At 37.0% G+C, this 21674-nt stretch overlaps 1 protein-coding gene across 2 annotated transcripts in view; it reads right to left on the reverse strand.

Moving 5' to 3' along the window:
* FAP (fibroblast activation protein alpha) overlaps positions 1-20925 on the reverse strand; it is a 73729-nt gene extending 52804 nt beyond the window's left edge. Inside the window, exons 1-5 of one of the 2 annotated variants that reach the window (XM_015082759.3) lie at positions 20723-20925; positions 20308-20392; positions 3177-3275; positions 2126-2220; positions 1127-1201 (exon numbers count right to left, since the gene is read on the reverse strand). In XM_015082759.3, coding sequence (XP_014938245.1) covers positions 1127-1201; positions 2126-2220; positions 3177-3275; positions 20308-20392; positions 20723-20728 — 360 coding nt within the window. In that variant the 5' untranslated portion in view covers positions 20729-20925. Of the gene's footprint in view, positions 1-1126; positions 1202-2125; positions 2221-3176; positions 3276-20307; positions 20393-20722 lie in introns of those variants that run through there. The other variant, XM_027055630.1, reaches the window with a different exon arrangement.
* Between the last annotated feature and the right edge of the window lie 749 nt (positions 20926-21674).

A 21674-nucleotide genomic window follows, 5' to 3' on the forward strand; every position in this document is an offset into this window, starting at 1 on the left:
CCCATGATCTCCCTGGCCATAAGGATTACCCCAAACCTGTGTAGTTCATTACAATGATACCCTCTAAAATTAGATAAAGAGAATTTTATTCAACACAGAGTTTTGTTACAACATGTTTGCCTTTCTTAAAATATAACACTTTTTAAGAATAATAGAAATTGAAAAAGAAATAGAAGCTCCATAGTTTATAATTCCTCCTGAAAAAAACTGCTCTTTTTCTCATAAAGTGTATTTGTTCTGTGGTTAGTGAATAATACAAATATTATTTTGGATTTTGTTTCTTAAAAGAGCTTTCAAACTCTTGGCAAAGAAACTCCAACTGGTTAAAACATGTCTTCCTGAAGACTGGTAGCGACCAGGACCCGGTCTACTGGAAAATAATCAGCAGACTGAACAACTTGGGGGCGGGGGGCAAGATTAACTATTCATTCTGTATTATATCTCACATAGGATATGAAAAATGGCAGTAAAAAGGTTCTCTCTCTAAAGGTAATCACTAGAAGTTTCATTTGATAATAAATTCTTTTGCCTTCTTGCAAAATTATCTCGAAGTTGTGTAAGTAGAAAAAATAAGATCATCAACTTCCCTCTATAACTTCATTCAAGAAGGGGAAACGAAGTAAAGGTAAATGGTCTGATTTGGTGGGATATTCCTACCCCAGTTTTTTGAAGCCACAGATTTAAACCCTAGTGTACCGCTGACCATATATTATCCACCTTGAGCAAGTGAGTTAAATAAGCTACACCTCGATATTTCCATTTTCCATAACAATTAACTTTCACAAGGTTAAAATATGTGAGGATTAACTAATGACTTATGAAGTCAACTAGTTTTAGAAATAGAAGTGTAATTGTCCCATTTCTGATAAATATCAGTGCCCCCAAATGAAGTCCCCTACCCCAGAGGAAAGTAGTTTCTACCGTTGGAGGATAGCCAGACAAGTGCACCAAATTCTGAATTATGCGTATGTGCTTCAGTTATGTTTTTTAGGCTCATCTAGAACTCACATTAACTTCTTGAATATTTAGAGATAAAAATATACTCTCACTTCCTCTTACTTTTATAAACCAAACTGTGGATTAGTAGCAGATATAAACGGATATACCCAAATTAAATAGTCAATACCTTTGAATAATCACTTTCTAGATAGGCAAATTGCCGATCAGGTGACAAGCCATAATTTGAAGCATTCACACTTTTCTGAAATCATAAATAAGTCAATTAGAATACAGAAGAAAAACCAGATCCATGTAAATGTGAAGTATTAAAAGGATATCGCATAATTGACATACTCTTACGTACATATACTGTCTATGCAATTAAAAAAACGTTTACATGGTACTTACTGTATACAAACAAATTTATTAAACACTATGAGAGGAAGATGTGATACATAGAATATACTTTGTGATTTCAGGAAGCTTAATATGTTAAACTTGAAAATAAGTAGCGTATTGCAAATTAGAAAGTTCTATTGAAGAAATACAAATATAGCATTGCGAAAGCATTTGAAAAAGAGTTGATTAAATCAAATTCAGAGGATCATTGGTTGCATGAGGAAGAGAGTATCATCTGAGCTTGACTTTAAAACATTAGTAGGCTTTTGAGGGTGGAGAAAGTGGGAAGAGCCTAGGAGCATAGAGCAGCAGAAGCCTACAGTTCATAGTTCTTGTTTGTCGAGCGTGTATTCCAGGTTAGGTGCTGTCCTCCCACATTCAAATGTTACACTACTTACCTCTTCTAGAAACCCAGACTGGTATTATTCTTCCTACTCTTCAGAGAGGGAAAATGAGGCACACCATGGCCGGTGTGGTATGGAACCTTATTTAACTTTCCATAGCTAAGAAGTGACAGAACCTGGATTTCAGCCTCAGTTTGCCTGTTATAAGGAATGTTTTCTCAACTCTTATCTCTTACTACACTTTTTTCCCAGAGAAGGAAAGATGCTGGGTGATTGAGAGGAGGCAAAGGCAGTAGTATAGTGTGACTAGAAGAGAGAACTGGAGAATTCAGTGGGGGATGGATCCGAGAAGGCTAGGTCAAGTGCTGAGAGTTTGGATTCTGTTCCTTGGTCATTGAGTAGGTGGCAAAGGTTTGAGGAGGAAGATGATGCTGGATACATACCATGGTGTTATTACTCAAAATGGTATATGATTCTCCTGTTTCAATATTGTAATATACTATATCATTATCTGTAGACTGATGAAGATATTCTTGTCCTTTAAACAAGAAGGAAAACAAACTTGAAATGATCCCCCTTAGTAGGAAATGCATTTATAAGAAAGAGAAACCTCCCTTATTTCACAGATGTGCTTTGCTTTTCTTCCCTGTCCAGGACATTGCTTCGTCAGACTTAAAATAATTAGCTGACAGTGGAAGGGAGGAAAGGATGCTCTTTTCTATTTTCCACAAAAATGCCACATTTGCTAGTAGGCTGCCCTATCATGACCAGTTCAGGGTGCTGGGGAATAAAATTGGGTTTTCTCTGTGATACAACAAAGAGGATAAACTGGTGTGTTTAAAAACTGGTGTTAAAATGGTGTATTTGTTTTGAACTAAAAAATACATTATATTTGGGTTTGTTTGATTTAGTTTAAAACTCTTTTGATGTGCATTTTATTTTCTAAAGAGAAAAATGAAAATATTTAAATGTGTTTAGTCCCACTTTAGATACAAACTATAATACCATAAATAATTTAGTTGACCTTACTATTTGTTTGGACTTATTTGACAATATCCTATTCTGAAAACGTATATGCAAATATCAATTTTATGGTCTATGAAGGATTTTTTTTTTTTTTTTGTGGCCAGGATGGGATTTGTCCATTTCTCAGATTATCTAGATTAACAATGGAATTTCTCTGTTGGTAAAATTCTTATGGCCTCTCCTAAATAGGTGCATATTCAGAAGAGTCATACAATATGCTCAGATTGTTCTAGCAGTGTACTCTCAACTTTCACTTTTTTACTGAAAATCCAACTGGCATCATTACTATTCGGCAAATGGTTCTGTCAAAGGTGCTTTGGTGGCCATTTGACTTATCTAAGTAAGTGCTCTTTTTTTCTATTTCAATTGATATGGCCTCTGTTACCATTGAGATGTATTGGCACGAAAAATAAAAACAAAAACACGTATTTTCAAAAACCTCAAAAGGTAAAGAAACAATCCACTTACCTGAAATCCAGTTTGGAAAAAATGTCTTATAGGAAAATGTCCCATTTAAAATATCCTTCAATGTGAGTGTTCTTGTTGTACTTCCTTCAGAGTCATGAACTTTAGGGGAGATGGAAACAGTATTACTAAAAAGATGATTAATAACGCAAATAAATCCTGAGGCTGTCTCTCATCTGTCCTGTCTCCTGTAATGAAAACACTGCCATTGCTAAACTTTTCACCCCTGTTAAGAGTTGTGAGTGTCATCGCCTTGATAGAGAGGCTAATCAAGGCCTAGAGAGACAGTTGGCTTACCAGAAGGAGTATGATGGGCACTCAGGAAGGCCATGATGGGTTGTAGGAACCCTCTTCAGGCAGCACAGGGTTGTCAGAGGTCTTTTATAAAAGATAAGATGACAGATGACCTGGGGCACCTGGGTAGCTCAGACGTTAAGCTTCCTAGTTCAGCCCAGGTCATGATCTCGCAGTTTGTGGGTTTGAGCCCCTCCTAGGGCTCTGACAGCTCGAAGCCTGTAGCCTGTTTCCGATTCTGGGTCTCCTTCTTGCTCTCTGCCCCTCCCCCACTCGCGCTCCATCTGTCTCTCTCAAAAATAAACATTAAAAAAATATTAAAAAAAATTTTTTTTAATTCTAGAAGTAGAGGATTTCCATATAAAACCTCACCTAAGGTAGCTGACAAACCACAAGGGTGACAGAGCATGAGTGGGGGAGGGGCAGAGAGAGAGAAGGAGACACAGAATCCAAAGCAGGCTTCAGGCTCCCAGCTGTCAGCACAGAACCCAATGCGGGGCTTGAACACATGAACTGGGAGATCATGGCCCGAGCTGAAGCCGGATGCTTAACTGACTGTGCCACCCCGGAGGCCCTCCCCCCACCAAAATATATTTTTAAAAGATGAGGTGACCTTCCAACAACCCTAAACCTTGCAAAGCTGGGATTGCAGACCTAGCTTAAAAACTTCGTCCTTTGTGTGCCTGGGTGGGGCTCGATGGGTTAAGCGTCTGACTCTCAGTTTCAGCTCAGGTCATGATCTCACGGTTGGTGGGTTCGAGCCCCCGCATGGGGCTCTGTGCTGACAGTGCAAAATCTGCTTGGGATTCTCTCTTTCCCTCTCTTTCTGCCCCTCCCCTGCTCATGTGAGAAAAGCCCTCTCTCTCTCTTTCTCAACATAAATAAATAAACTTTAAAAAAAAAACCACACCTTATCTTTTAAGCAGTTCTTTGTACTTCGTCATAGATGCTTGGCTTGGATGACTACTGGTTTGTCAAGGACATATTTTAGCATCCCATTTGGTCAGAAGAGATCAGCCAAAATCCTTACCTTCAGACATCTCAAGAGAGAACGTATCAATGAAAGTAGATAATTTCTTATCCTGACTGGGATTTTTATAAAGAGAAAGTGGGACAGGGGGAGAAAAAAAGAACCGAAACCACATGATCTACACAAATGATCTTAAAATTTCCAGAAGTAGAGGATTTCCATGTAAAACCTCACCTAAGGTAGCTGACAGACCACAGGCAAATTTCACCTACGTTTGAATCTTCCAAAACAATTGTGTTTTTCAAACACGACTCTATTCTCAGAACACATTCATTACAGAGCTCCTAAACAGTCAGATACGCCAGATGGATAGTATGGCAGCCATCTTCCAGTCCTCCTTCATGTCCATATTGCCATTCTCCATCCCTCCCACCCTACCCCTTCTCCAGGCCATCACTTACAGAACCAAAACTTAGAAAAATGTCCTCTACCTTGAACAGCATTCGTGAAGCTGGTATTTGCCCATGTAAAAATAAAACTGTCGAAGATGAGAGCTGTAACTTTATCCTCCTGCTAAACTGTCTCATAGCTTTCCATAACTCTTAGGATAAAGACCGAAAATGTTAGTCTGAACTATAGGCCCTGGATGGTCTGGGATGGCCCTCCAGTCCCTTCTTGCCTCTCTGTCATTTCTTTTTAGATTCCAAACATACTGGGCTTTCTCATTTCTTTCTCTGGGGCTTCTGCCCTTCTTTCCACCTTCTCCCCTCCCATATCTTCTAGTCATGCTTGAATGCTTAATATAACGGCTACTTCCTCTGGGAAGCTCCTTCTGACCCTCTGGTTTAGATCTGGTTCCCTTGTTATACATTGCCATAGACCATGTTCTTTTGCATGAAAGCATTTGTCTTGATTTGTAATCATGCATGTATTTGAGTATTTTATTATTATGTCTCCACCTTCTACCATATTCTCAGTCACAATAAGTTCAGGGACCATGTGTAGTTTTGCTCACCATCACATCCTTTGTATCTAGAATACAATAGGCATTTCATAAATGCTTGTTCAATGGATGAATACCTTAAATGAAGAATGGATGGATGGACAGATGGATGGATGGATGGATGGATGGAAAGATGGATGGATGGATGAGACCTATGTCCTCTTTTTTTACAGAATCATTCTACTACTAATTTCCCGTATGGCTTTGGTAAGTCAATCTCTGGCATCATAGCTTACTCACCTGAAATATGATGAAGGACTGTACTAGAAAATGATAATACTTCCAGCACTTCCACACTAGCTTTTGAAATTTGAGAATCAGCATGCTCTATAACCTTGTAATTACATAAATGTACTGCCATGTGATAAGAGTTAATTGACCAACTGGATAATATCATCTTATGTTATTTTAACTGATTCACACTGATGTATGTATGCTCCATATGCTTAATTAGGACACTGAATTCTTTTCTTAATTTACTAAAAATTATTCTGGTGGCTTTAAGAACAACAGGTGGCTGGTGAACCCTTTTGCAAGTAGACCCTAAATAATAACGCTAAGTTATTCGGTTTTTTAAAATATTCATCTTCTTAAATTCTCCTTGAATTCTAAGCCAGATAGTTATTCATAATAAAAGTTCTTCTATTTAATTAAATGCTCTTGTGTAAGATATATACCACTGATTTTTATAATTCCTATTCAATGAATAAAAGACCTTTTTACTACAATAACATTAGAATACTTGCTAAGTATTTTAAATAAATTTTACTTAACTCTTCTAAAAGCAAATTACAATCTGTTTCTAATATAGTCAAGGGGAAATTCTAATACTATTTGCAGTGGAAATTACTTTCCTTTCTGAGATGCATTTAATTTTGTCTACACAATCCTGAACCTATAGATGAAGAAATTTTCAATTCAGTGAATCCCTTTATTGTGAATATCAAAAAAAGCCCTAGATAATTGCTTTGTAAAAAACTTGTTTTGATATTAATTCAATAAATAAATATAACATTGGTGGTTTATTTATTCACTTTTTTGTCTAGCATAAGTAATGCTTTGACTTTGGCTGATGACTTACATAATAGATTTTCCTATTTAAATATCCTTGCATATAATTTTCCTTACTTGCAATTATGCTTAATCGAGAAATTCATAGCTACAGTTAATTTTCATTTCTGTAGAAGGTTAAATTAAGTGAGCTAATTGAAATGAAACATTGAGCTCTATGCTTGGAACATGGTAATCAGTGAATAAATGTTAGCTTTTGCTATTAACTTATCTGTATTCTTTAAATATTTTTTCCTTTTTTTAAAATTTGGGAATAGTTGACACACAATGTTACATTAGTTTCAGGTGTACAACATAGTGATTCAACAAGTTTATACAGTCATTATGCTATGTTCTCCACAAGCATAGCTACCATCTGTCCTGTTACATCGCTATTACAATATCACTGACTATGTTCCTTATGCTGTGCCTTTTATTCCCGTGACTTATTCATTCTCTAACTGGAAGCCTGTATCTCCCACTCCCTTTCACCCATTTTGCCCAACCAAATAAATATTCTTGATCAGTGTTTTCCAAACTAATTTGACCACTGGCATCGTTTTTGTTTTGTTTTGTTTTTGAATATCTACTAAAACCACAGATGGGAAATGCAGTTTCAGATTAGACCATTAGTATATAATTAATGTTCACTTTTATTTTGATATAATAAAATTCATCAGTTGTGTTTGGAACATTTTGGTCACCTTACAGCTTTACAACTGAAATATCACAATTGTGATCATAAATGCAGTTAGTACTAATATCACATACATGGATAAATAAAGTTTATAAAAAACAAGAATTTCAAGTTATTTTTAAAATACCTACCCATTTTCCTTTTCATATCCTTAACAATCATACTGATCCTTGTCAGATTTTTCAAAAAGATTTTAAGGATTAGTTATTTACTCTTTTAGAACCTCTAATTTAGATTATTCAGGAAAGTTACATGAAAGTGTATTTCATACTACTCCCTAGTTAGTCATTTTTTTAAATGGGTGCATAGTAGCTATAAATGCCAACAATCTATATAGAGAACTTAGCATATGTCCTATTATGACTCAAAATATCTGAAAAGCAATTTTAAACATGTATTAATTAGATTGCTAATTAGTATAGTGATAATAAGCCCCACCAGCACCCAAGAAGTGATGAGTGGATGCACAAAAAACATATCCAGAGGAGCCAGCTATGTTGGTGTGGAAATAAGGTTCATGGCACAGATTTAGGGCAAGCCACTGCTCTTAACCTTACGTGTGGTGTAGCCAGAGCTCAGAAGGTGTGATTATGCCAGAGTCAGGCTGGGCTCAGAGGAGTACCAAATCAAATGGGAAGAATTTAAATTAGGCATTCTTTTCTTTCTGCTGAAAATGGCCACATGTTCATAAATGCAGTGGAGTAATATATCTGTTCTGAGAAGTTGCATTAGGTCACATAATATGAGTTATGAAACATGAAGTTTACTCAGAATTTCCAATCCAAGCTTTGGTTGTTTGTACATCTAGAAAGACCATAAACATAGTTATGTTTTACTACACTACCAGTGTTAAAACCCCTGTATCAGCTACCAGCAAAAATGATCTTCCACTGGGTTCTATGAAACTGTCATTAGCTAACTGCTATCTCAGTACTTACCTAAATTTATTGTACACATACCCTTTTCATCTCTATATTTATGTGAATTGGATAAGGTGTGGGTGTTTACCCATGAGAGTAGGGTCTGTATTTGATTTTTCTCATGCATATATGCCCAGTAGCCAGGACTACTTGGCATAGAGTGGGAGCACGATAAATAATTGTTGAATTAAAAAGTAAATCAACTAAACAGATTTTGTGTTAACTTATTTTTGTCAATTCTCCCTCAAAGATTTGCATATCCTTACTCTTTACTCTCCTGTCCATGTTGTGAATTTCATGTATACACTCTTCTACCTGGACATATCTTCATTTACAGAATGCATAAAAGTTTAGTCCTCGGAGTCCCTGGGAGTGCTTTTTGAAAAACAGATTCCTAGTCCTTGTCTCAAACCTACTGATTTAGAATCTCTAGGCCCTGGGGCCCTGGTAGCTTTTATTTTTACCAAGCACCCCAAGTTGGTGCTTCTTCAAAGAATCCAAATTTAGTGATTTCGTTGAATCTACTTGATTCAATGTACTCCTGGGCCTATCAGTGGACTTGCTCTTTGCCTATAAATTCCTGGTCTGCATCGCAATCCATACCTCATACATAAAGACACTCTACAACTAAGTGTTGATCGTGGATTTCAAAAGGTTGATGGTCTCTCTTAATGTTTATGCCCCTGTGCAATCCTCCTGCTCATTATCTGTTGAGGCTGTGTCTACATGGACTCCTCTTTAGGTACATTCCCTCTGCTGATCCTTGAAGAATGGAGAAAAGGCAAGGGATGTGTGTGTGTGTGTGCTGATTCTGCCCCAGATTAGATTAAAGGAAGATTGCAGGGAAAGCATGGGAGTCATTGTTTTCTAGTGGTTTGAGTGTGTGTGTGTGTGTGCACGCGTACGTGTGTGTGTGTGTAAATCAGTATAAAGTGCAACTCTGTGGCATCAATCACACTAAACAATTTCTAGTCACTTGAAAAATATTCCACTATAGTTACTGTATGAATAAATAGATTTTCATGCACTTTTCCAAATAACATTTTAATTTTGAAATATAACCTTTTGATTATTTTGGAAGTTTAGTTTTGGCATCCATAATTCTTAAACTTTAAATAGTTGAACAGAAGCACAAATGAATTCTGAAAGCACATCTCTCTTCTATACATAGCTGACACTCACTTGATTAACACCTAATTCCTGATAGTGCCCTTAAATTCAATTTGGCCCGTCTTTAGCACAAGTTACTCATACACCGCTTAAACACTCTAATTAACCATACTTTAATTATCTTCATTTTCAACCTATTAAAGCAAAGCTGAAAATTACTTCAATTACAAATCCAAGAAATTACAATTCATAGAAATGATTCACAAGTAATGATTCACTATTTTCTTAATTCTTTCTTAAAACTTTGTGTATTCTTTATCAGGATTCTGTTTCTATTTCTGCTCTTTAATTTTCCAGTCCTGAAAAACTGAGAGTAAGTGTTGGAGCAGAGACATCTGATGTTAGCTGCAATATTCATCATAAACTAAATGAGAAAATACGGTTTATTAAATGGGAACACAAATGGCTATTAGGTCATTTTGCTCTCACTTTTGAACTTGACTTGGAAGCAATGCTTATGAGCCACCTCAGGGAAAGTGACCCGAGACCCCACACACACCACACCTGTGCTTCTGTGGGGTCTGCAGAGATGCTGTCTGTGAGGCAGCGTCACCTCCAACCATCACACCAGGTCATGCATGTTTCTGGAGGGAACACCGCAAGGGTTAGGGTAGGAAGTATTAGGGTGCGAAGTATACTATTCACAAACTAACATTATATTTGATCAAAGGCTTACAACTCTGAAAAAAAAATAGGTCTGAGGCAGCCTTAGACGAGTAATAATTTATTAGGTTCTTATAAGTACTAAGTACACTACACGTATTGGTCCCATTAAATATTCACAGCAACTCTCGGGTGTAAGTACTATTATCAACACTATGTTACAGATTAGGAAATGGAAATTAGAGAGATAAAGTAGCTTGCCTAACACAGAGCAGAGATGGAGTTTAAATCCAGCTCTATCTGATCTTAGAGGCTCGCATTTTATTACTATACTGTGATTTAAAGTGAAAGCACACGTTAAAACAACCACAGAACGAAACAAACACAAAAATAAGGTCAAGAAGCAAGCCACACACAAGAGCATAGAATAATTACACCTCAAAACGTAGGTGAAGAGAAAACGAAGCAATTTGAGCTTCGTCAAAGCAGAGGTCGCAAGAAACCTTTTAATGTCTCACTGAAGAATGTAGTAGTTCGCAGTTCTGAAAGCAATTTTCCACAATTTTCTCTACAAATAACACTAAACAACGTAAGTCAAAGGAATTGTCAGTTTTTCAAGTCCGTTTGTGTATTATGTCATTATTGTGCCATGTTATTATAATTAGGGCATTTTTTTTCCATGATCTCTAAAGCTTTGAAGATCAGAGGACATGGTCAACATAATGCATGAGAACAGGAACAGTAAATGCCATTTGGGTGACCTTGAAGGTAAAAGCATACCTTGTCTATTTTTGAAGGCTCACTCAGTCTACGTTGCCAGCTCATCTGCCTCTAATATCTGGTTTAGATTTTGGAGTGGCTTCTATTGGTATTCCTTGGGGTCTGAGGAGAGCCACTTTCCTCAGCCATTTCATTTTAGGATTTCTATTACACATGGTTGGCCTGACTCACCTCCACCACCATTGCCACACCTGACCCCCCTTGGATTTGTTCTTTAGATTCCAGACCTGTATATTAAACCTTATCCTTGGGGTGCCTGGGTGGCTCAGTCAGTTAAGAATCTGTCTCTTGGTTTTGGCTCAGGTCATGATCTCACGGTTTGTGGGTTCAAGCCCCATGTGGGGCTCTGTGTTGACAGTGAAGAGCCTGCTTGGGATTCTCTCTCTTTCCCTCTGTCTCGGCCCTTTCCCTGTTCATGTGTGTACATGCACTCTCTCTCTCTCTCTCTCTCTCTCAAAATAAATAAATAAACTTAAAAAAAAAGCCCTCCTTAACATCTCCACTCGCACATCTCTCAGGCATTTCAAAATCAGTATGTTACAAGCTAAGAATAAAAGAATTCCACGCTGCCCCTCCAGACTCCTCCAAGTAATGACACTACCATCCATGTAGTTCCTCAATTCAAATACCTGGGAGTTATCCTTGACTTCTCTCCTCCCCCTCTTCCTTTTTCCAGCACCTAAACCTGACAACCCTGTCTCCAAAATCTCTCTCTACCGTGTCTGCTTTTCTCCATTTCTAGACCAATGGCTTCAAGACCAAGCCATTTCTCACTAGGTAGACTATAATGGACACCTAATTGCTCTACCTGCAACTTCATTCCTGGTATTTCATTCAGATTTTGATTTACGTTTTTCTAATGACTAATGATGTTGAGCATCTCTTCATGTATTTATTGGTCATTTGCATACCTTTTTTTTTTTTTTAGATGGGGGATATGTCTATCTTTTGTCTATGTTTAAATTGGTTTATTTGCCTTTTTATTATTGACTTTTAAGAGTTCTTTATTTGTTCTGGATTCAAATCAGATATATGATTTGCAAATATTTTTCCCCATCTTGTGGGTAGTCTTTTCACTTTCTTGATGGTATCCTTTGTAAGCCCAAAGCATTAAGTTTCAACGAAGTTCAATTTATGTACTTAGCCTTTTGTTGCTTGTATCTATGAAACCATTGACTAATCCAAGAACATGAAGATTTATTCCTATGTTTTGTTTTAAGACTCACATAGCTTTAGCTCTTACATTTAAGTCTCTTACATTTAAATCTCTGATCTATTGTGAGTTAAGTTTTACATATAGTGAGAGGTAAGAAGTCCAATATCTGTTTTTAATGTGGACATCCTGTTCTCCCAACACCATTTGTTGAAGCATTTTCCCCATTAAATTGTTATGGCACCCTTGCAAAAAAATCAATGAATCATATATATAAGGCTTTAATTTTGGACTTGAAATTGTATTCCATTGATCTATATGTGCGTCCTTATGCAGGCAGCACACTGTTATGACTATGTAAGTTTTGTACTAAGTTTTGAAATAAGGAAGTGTGATTCCTCCAACTTTGTTCTTTTTCAAGATAACTATTCTGGGTCCTTTGCATTTCCATATGAATTTTAGTTTTCAGCTTGTCAATTTCTGCAAGTTATCTGGGATTTGGATAAGAATTACTTTTAATCTGTAGATAAATTTAGTGAGTATCGCCATCTTAAAAATATTTAGTTTTCTGATCTATATAAAGTTTATGTAGGATGTATTTCCATTTATTTAGATCTTTTTGTACTGTTTATGGCTAATGTATGTTTATTGCTAATGTACAATTGATGTTTCACACTGATCTTGTGTCTTGCAACTTTTCTAAAGTTGTTATTATTTTCTAAAGTTGCAACTTTTCTAAGTTGTTTGAATAATTTTCTTTTGGTGAATTCCTTGAGATTTTCTATAAACCATATTATATCATCTGCAGATAGAGATAATTTTATTTCTTCCTTTCCAGTCTGAATCCTTTTTATTTCTTTTCCTTACCTAATTGCCCTGGTTACAACCATCAAAAAATATGGAACAGAAGTGATGAGAGAAGACATGTTGTGTTGTTCTTGATCTTAGGGGGGAAGCACTGAATCTTATAGCACTGTGATGTTAGCTGTGAATGTTTTGTAGATGACCTTGATCAGATAGAGGAAATTCTTCCTATCTTTAGTCTGCTTAGTGCTTTTACAATGAAAGAGTGTTAGATTTCCTTAAATTTTTCCTGTGTCCATTGAGATAATCACGTGGTTTTTGTCTTTTTTTTCCATTAATACAGTTTATTATAGTAATTGATTTTTGGATGTTAAACCAACATTCTTGGGATAAATTCCTCTTGGTAATGCTATATAATCCTTCAAACATAACTGAATTTGGTTTCCTAGTATTTTGTTGAGGATTTTTTTTTATCTATATTCCTGAGAGATATTAGTCTGTAACTTTTTTTCTTGTGACATCTTTCTATGGGTTTTGGTGTCATGCTAATACCGGCCTGTGGAATGAATTGAGAGGCATTCTTTTCTATTTTTGGAAAAGTTTGTGAAAGATTGGTAATAATTCTTCTTTAAATGTTTGGTAGCATTTGCCAGTGAAGCCATCTGGGCCTGGGGTTTTCTTTGTTGGAAGTTTTAAAATCACTAAGTCAATCTCTTTAGTTCTTATAGTTCTATTCAGATTTGCACTTAATCTTGAGTAAATTTGGGGAGTTTGCATCTTTCTAGAAATTTTTCCATTTTATATATGTTACCTGATTTTTTGGCATACAGTCTTTTCATCCTGTTACTTTAAAGATTCTATCACATCAAGGGTGCCTGTGTGGCTCAGTTGGTTGAGTGTCCGACTTCAGCTCAGGTCATGATCTCCCAGTCTGTGGGTTCAGGGCCGCGTCGGGCTCTGTGCTGACAGCTCAGAGCCTGGAGTTGCTTCGGACTCTGTGTGTCCCTCTCTCTCTGCCTCTACCCTGCTTGTGCTCTCTCTCTCTCTCTCAAAATAAATAAATAAACAAATAAACAGACATTAATTTTTTTTAATTTTACATATTCTATTACATCAGTTTTTCTACCAAGTATAAAATCATAACCTATATGAAAAAATTTAATTTAGATACTAAGCAATCATATTCTTTTTATGATTAATAGGAATACAGGTTAATAAGAGTTGTCAGTTATTCTGTTTTTACTACATAATTTTTGTTAATTCACAAAGATACTGAAATGAAAAATAAGTTCTTTGCTTTGCATATAAATAAGGAATAAATTTATTTATTTATTTATTTATTTATTTATTTATTTAACATTTATTTATTTTTGAGACAGAGAGAGAGCATGAACGGGGGAGGGTCAGAGAGAGGGAGACACAGAATCTGAAACAGGCTCCAGGCTCTGAGCTGTCAGCACAGAACCCGTCGCAGGGCTCGAACTCACCGACTGCTAGATCATGACCTGAGCCGAAGTTGGCCGGTTAACCGACTGAGCCACCCAGGCGCCCCGTGGGAATAAATTTTAAACAAAAGATTGGCTCGTGTTTGATTATCCTATGGAAAATCATTTCAATTTGTGCCTACTGTGCTAATTATTACAATATATTTTAAGACTCAGTTTGACTGTCTCTGGTTCTTAAAAACTTTTATCCCCAAATACACAAACCTGATTTGAGCTTTAGAGATTTTTTTTTTTCAAGTATATCTGTGACTAGAAGTTCTTGTGTAAGTTGTAACACAATTCCCTTTGGAAATCAGAGACAGGTAAACTCCTCTGCATGATGGGACTCATCCAAACACGGATTATTTTCTATATTATTTAAAATTTGGCAAAACTCATTGAAAGTTTGCCAAGAATCATCTTCTGTGATTTAAAAATCCAAGTGCAAATTACAGAAATATAATCTGCAAAGTTGATTTGTTTATGCTCAACTCAAAAGCTCTTTCATGTCCATGAACTTTCTGAACCTTTTCCTCAATCCTTCAGACTTGCCCATATTTCCTCCAAAAGAACAGTGAAAAAATAAGCTTAAAACTCTTAGATGTTTGAGGGAGTCTGTTTCACAGTTCTGAATGTTGATACTGGGAAAATTTCAAGCCCTAAAAACATATTCACATCTCCTTTGAAGATGATTTCGTCTCACATGTATCTGATTTTACAAACAGTGATGACGGAGGTTATAGTAGTAGTAATAGTAATATTACCAACTGTGGATTTTTGCCTAAAATGCAGACATCCTAAATTCTATTTCTTGCAAAATACTGATTTCGGTTCTTTCCAAATTGGCTATGGCTTCAGATATCTTCTGAAATGAATTATATAAGGCATTACCTAGCTAAGGAAGCAATCACTGTAGATTTTATATAGGTGTGTGTATAACTGTAAACATATGTGTATATACATATTTTCCTGTGCTAACTGGTTTACACAATTTGACCTCACAGCTATCATTCTCTTTTTGATTCCTTGAACTTCTTAAACACTTTCCTGCTTCAGGGACTTTGTGCCTGCATTTCCCTCTGCATTGAGGATTTATCCCTGGCTTGAGGATTGTAACCCCCCTGTCCTTAAGGTCGCAGCTCAGTTGTCATCTCAGAGGAGGCTCATTGATGACCTTCTTTACAGACCAGATTGTGTCCCCCAAAATTCAAAGACTGAAGCTCTAACCTTTGATGTGATTGTATTTGGAGACAGGGCCCTTAAAGAGGTACATAATTAAGGTTACATAAAATCATAATGGTGGAGCCCTAATCCAATATAACTGGTGTCCTTATAAGAAGAGGAAGAGGCACCAAGAGTGTGTGTGCATAGAGAAAAGGCCATGTGAGGACACAGCCATCTACAAGTGAAGAAGGGAAGCTTCCAAAAAAACCAAACCTGTCTGCACCTTGATCCTGCACTTCCAGCCACCAGAACTGTGACAAAATAAAGTTTTGTTTTTTAAGCCACCCAGCCTGTGGTATTTTGTTATGGCAGTCCTAGATGTCAATACAACCCTCACTCTACTTGTTCTAGGTAACATTTTTAAGAAATTGAACTATCTTCGATATTTATTTGCTTATCATCAGACTGCTCTTTCTTAAGGATGGAGATCTTGTCATCCATGCCCTAGACTAGTGGCAGTTATTTGGAAGGTGTTTAACAAATAATCGTTGGACAAATAATTGACATGTCAGGGAGCCACAGTGGACTGGATGTTGTGGATATTGGATAACTCTAGGCTGCTAATCTCAGGTTTTTCATATTTAGTAGACTGTTATTTTAAAAAATTTTTTAGGTTTATTTATTTATTTTGTGAGAGAAACAGGGGACGAGCAGGGGAGGGGCAGAGAGAGAAGGAGAGAGAGAATCCCAAGAAGGCTCTGTATTGTTAGCTCAAAGCTCAATGTGGGGCTCGAACTCAAACCGTGAGATCATGACCTGAGCTGAAACCAAGAGTCAGACACTTAGCTGACTGAGCCACCCAGGAACCCCGTAGATTGCTAGTTTTAATCCTAGGAGGAATCATATGCCTCATTCAGTCCAAGGGTTAAAAATCCAACTGTTTTCAGAAGTCGGGCAGATATTGTAAATGAATATGGTGTCCTGTGCACAATAAAATGGGAAGTTGTGTGGTCTGTGGCAGACTGGAGAATGCATTGCCCATCTAAAGAGAGCACCTACTTTTCAACTAACGGTTACCATGGGCCCAATGTTGCCAGATCTAATATTTAAAGTGGAGTAAAAAATCTAAGATTTTTATGTGAAATCTTCTGATTCTTAAAAATTGGCAACTAATACAAATTTGTATAAAACACTGCCAACCCCAAAACGACAAAAAGGGGCAAAATGTTTAAAGGTAGACAGAGGATTTCAGGGACATCTGAGGCTGCACTTCCAATGGTTCTTCTTCCACTGAAAGATCCTGGAGGCACTGCCCAGGAGAACTTTCAACTTCTCCACACTGCATTCTCCCTCTCTTTTTCTTTTCTTCAGTTTTATTCTGCACCTCCCTTTCCAATTTCCTTTATCTTCTTCCTTTTTTCTTCTTGCTTTTGCGCCAATGCTGCTAGTGTCCTATGTGAGTGCGTTGTGCACAAAAGTTTCTGAAAAATACTTGTTTTTCGTTCAAGGAGGTGAGGGATAAGAACAGGGATGGTACCCAGGGGTAAAGACTCCCTACTCTCAGAAGGGAGAACACTGTTGAAATTGGAATACATCAACGGCCTACTTGCCATGTATGTTAGGATGAAGAACACAATAAAATCCTGGCTGTCACTATTTCAGTAGCTACTCTATATTAAAATCATAAACAAAAATAATAGCTAATACTTGTGGAGAATTTGCTCATTATCATGTGGGGAACTCAACACGCAGTAGAAGTTTAGGGGAGGGGCAGTGCATGCCCACCTTTCCTTTCACACACAATTTATACAAATCAGGTCCAGGAATTCTGAGAGTGTAAATTATGAGGCAAGGAAGGCCATATAGAATTTACTTTTGAAATTCTAGGGGCGCCTGGGTGGCTCAGTCGGTTAAGCGGCCGACTTCAGCTCAGGTCATGATCTCGCGGTCTCTGAGTTCGGGCCCCGCGTCGGGCTCTGTGCTGACAGCCCAGAGCCTGGAGCCTGTTTCAGATTCTGTGTCTCCCTCTCTCTGACCCTCCCCTGTTCATGCTCTGTCTCTCCCTGTCTCAAAAATAAATAAAACATTAAAAAAAAAAAGAAATTCTGGAAGTTCTATCACTTTCCAATTCTAGTTTTTTTTTGTGGGTTTGTGTTTATCTCTTGAAATCTCTTGTAACAAGATCTGTGCATTTGTCTTTGGGGTTGGCGAAAACAGGGGGGAGGTTAGTTTCATTCTTGGCCTCATTGCATCTTCACAAGAGAAGTGGAGCGATGCTTGGGAAGAAGAGAGAAAAAGAATAGAGTCAGGAGACTAGAAAGGGCATCGCTGAAAGGAGAGTCAGCTGAGGCCAAGGGGGATAGCCTTGGGCTAAGGGATAGAAAACCCTATGAATTTCCCATTTGGTGAAAATAAAAATGGGAAATTTTGGAAGTATCCAAAAATGTTGTCCCTTGTTTTTATTATTATGTGAGTAATGTAAATGGATCTTTTCATTTCACTACTACATTTTCTATTTTTCCTAAAATCCTGCCTAATTCCTCCACAGCTCTTTTAGAACTGAGGCTGGTGTTCCTGGGACCTTCTCCTGTGTGGAAAAGCCCATCTCTCTCCTTCTGTCACTGAGACCTGGTGGGGATTGGCAGAAATCTCCTCTGGTGGTGATGACTATGCATCCACAGTGGGTTTTAACCTTGCATTTAAGAAGGCAATCTAGACCACTGCATCTTTGTTTCCCCAATAACTGGCACAATGATGGGCAGGTCATTGGTGGGACTCAATTCGGTAATTAATAAATAAGCAAGCCAATGTTTCTTAAGTGGGTGTTTAAGTTTCTCAAAGGAAGACTGTCCTCATACTGGCACAGAAACCCTGGGCTAAGAATACGAGGGCACTTGAGGCCAATGTGAGGTAATGGTATTTCTGAGGAAGTGTGAGAAGGCTAACTGGAAGCTTACTTGGCATTGAATTCTCTGTTCCTCCTTCCCTTCTCCTCCTGCCTTATTACCTTAGATGCTATTCTGACCAGGCACCGGACAGATGTGAGAGCGAAGTTCTGGATCTGGGATGATTAAGGAGTGAGGTGAGAAGACAGGAGGGAGGTCAGAAGGATGTGCTTAGCATCAGGGCTTCCTATACACTGACTTGAGGGAAGGAAAACTTCAAACCTGTTCCTGCTCAGAAAAGCAAGGCAACGAATAGTCCCATGTACAAGTTATTGAAGTGGCAATTCTGAGAAGTGCTTCAGCCAACTTAGAATAGAAAAAGAATGGTATCATGGATATAAAAGATACAGTTCTCAGCTTTTTTTTTGGTGATTTTTCTGTTGCTCGAGGAGTAATAAAATTTTATCTAAAGTTTAATTTGATTATTTCACTCTTTCAAGAAATTACTTTGCTCGGAGACTAATCTTGTTGGTTGAAATGGACAACTATGTTACAAATGATAGGACTTCAATATATATGTAGATTATAACATATATTTATGTGTGTAATATACATATCTAACCTTGGGAAGAAGGTAAGGATTGAGATCGTATACAACTACACAAATGTCTATGTGTTGTATACTTTTTATAAATGTATAACCATAGTATGTTTGTTATTAAAAATTATGGGTTAAACTGCAAAGTGCCAATGCAATCCAATCTTGCTTGTGGACATGGCGGCAAGCTCAGAAGAATATCCACACACTTTTTGTTCTCAGAACATTAATTTTGGGGCGAGCAAAGTGTTGATTTCAAGTACTGGTGAGTTTCTCTCAAAATAAGGAGTTAATTTTGAACGGATTAGCATTCAACAGGTCACTTAGACCTAATCCACCATCTGACAATTAATAGTTTGAGGGAAATATGGCCCAAAACTTTTGAGGTGAGACACTTGTCTGAAAACAATTTTAATTTGAAAAAACATATGAAAAATATGGATGGGCACATACATCTCAGCAGCCTAAGAGTAATCAGTGCCAGAAGATAGCAGGAATAAGGACTAAAGATTAACACTGAAGATCTAAGAACACTGCTTTCATCTTGTTGACTAACTTCTTCATTTTATAATTCTGTGAAAATCCCAGTAACATTTTGAATTTTTCAAAATATTTTTCTACATTTTGTTTTTTTAAAGCAACAGATCATTTTTTTTAGCTAAAGGCTTACCGCTGGTCTGCATTTATTGTCAGTTAACCTGTAACCAAAAATGTTTCCCATCTTAGCTATCATAAGCTTTTAATATTTATTAGTACAAACTTTTCTCCTTTCCTGAGATCCCAACGCTCAAGACCTGTTATTGTTGTGATATTTTTTCTATTTTAGAATTTGAGCTTCTCGTCATCAACTGTTTCATAAAAACTTATTCCCCTAATATCACTCGATTATTTGTAGACAGTCTTAATTTAAATTCAGACTAGTCCCAATATCAGTTCACACTATCTTCCAACTTACAGCAAATTGAGATCAATGTTAATCTTTTAAAAGGATCAATTTATCACTAGACATAATGCTCACTTGATGATAGTCTTCTAATCTGATTTTTCATTGCTACTGCATCCAGAGCAACAATTTCACCTTTTCTATACAGCCATTCCTGCGATATCTATTTTCCAATGCCTTCTTAAATTTTTAGAACGATTCGTAATACAAAACCCCATAGGCTCTGTTTTGACTTTTCCATTCTTACTTTATTTTCCATAAGCGAATCCGATAATGAAAAGCAATGTTGGTTAAAAATATTTTCTCTAAAGGCCTGTCCAAACTTGTAACTTAGCATATATTGTTGGCGTGTGTGTGGGGGGAGTGATACGGAATAGTGCTTAGGCTTTTCTATTGCTGAAGTAATACTGGAAATCCCTTCCTACTTGTGCCTTAAATTCCTCAGTATTTCTGGTTGCTCAACAACATCTCTGTGAGCCTCTATGTCTTCTTAGAAATAACAGACTTACTTTGGGAAATAGACACTTAGGAAATGTTCGATCACTTGCGACCATGCATTAGTGCACTTTCCAAGCTATCCTAAGCAGAGAGAGAGCAAAACAGAGAAAATTCTTACCTCTTGAAGGACGTAAGACAATGCACATCACCAGCAAAGCAAGAACAGCAGAGGTGGCAATTCCAAATACAATTTTTAACCATATCTACATAAAATAAAGAAAATTGACAGATGCACAGTTTCTGCTAGGAAGTAGAAATGACAAGATTTTGTTTACGCCTTAATCCTATTTCTCCCTCCCCACAAAGCTTTTGATTGTTTTCCACTGATCTGGCTATAATTGCTGGAATTCTTCCAGCTCGGCCAGAACAAATGTTTCTGCAATATATTCAGAATAATCTCTCCCTCCCAACCCACTCCAGGAAGTGCCTACTTATGTATAAATCTTTACCTTCTAAACAATAGAAAACTCTGATCAAACTCAACCGAGCTAGTCCTCATTCTTTAGCAATACCTGAGGCTGCATATTACTAACCTTCATTTTTCCAGATGTTTTTGAAAGTTAGCTGACTTCACAGCGTGGGTCACTGGATCTGTGAAAACCGTTGAAAAGCAGCAAGTCTGTCTTCAGAGTTGGAAGCTGAAGCTAGGACAAGGTTTTTTTTTTTTTTTTTTTTTTTTTTTTTTTCTTTCCACGGACTTTTGAATACCGTGCCAAATTTCAAAAGATTTCTGTAAAATTAGAAACAGATTTTGGGGGCGTTCTTGGCCTTAAAATGAACTGTGAGTGGCTCAAGGGAGGTTTTATAGCCTTCTCATCCTTGTAAATTCTACACCAACATCTGCTTACGTTGACATACAGAGGTTTTAGTTTTATTTTTTTTTTTTAACAAGTTTGGGTTTATGTTTCATTTTCTTTTAGAAATCGCTCATGGATCACTTTGGCAGGTATAACCTTTTAATTTGCAACCGACATGATTTAAAATAGTAGAACTTCCAGGTACATACAATATATATATGTCTATTTTTTTTTGCAGAGAAAGAAAATTAAAGCCATATAAGATTTTATGAGACATACACCACATAACTGCACATTTTTCTTCCCCTGGGAGATTTTGAGGTACTTGCGGACAGAAATGTTTTTCTTTCAGCACAATTTCTTTGTCCATATAGCACCATATGCACTTTCAGTAAATACAGAAGTTTAAAAATTCAACTGTCTAAACCCACGACTGCTTTACTTTAAAGAAATAAAATGCCATCTGGTGAAATTTAGTATGGGTTAGGTGTGTATGCACAGGCCAGAAAGATGGAAAGATCAGTAAGAATAATTTACCAGCAGACCTTTGGAAGAATGGAAATGGCTTTGCAAAAGTGATATTTCTGCTCCTATCTCAGAATATATTCTGAGAGAAAAGACCATTTAGTAATTATAAAGCCTCTAAAACAAATAAAAAAGCATTTGAAAATAGAAGTAAGTCTTAAGT

The sequence above is a fragment of the Acinonyx jubatus genome, chromosome C1 (assembly GCF_027475565.1).
Source record: "Acinonyx jubatus isolate Ajub_Pintada_27869175 chromosome C1, VMU_Ajub_asm_v1.0, whole genome shotgun sequence".
Taxonomy (NCBI): domain Eukaryota; kingdom Metazoa; phylum Chordata; class Mammalia; order Carnivora; family Felidae; genus Acinonyx; species Acinonyx jubatus.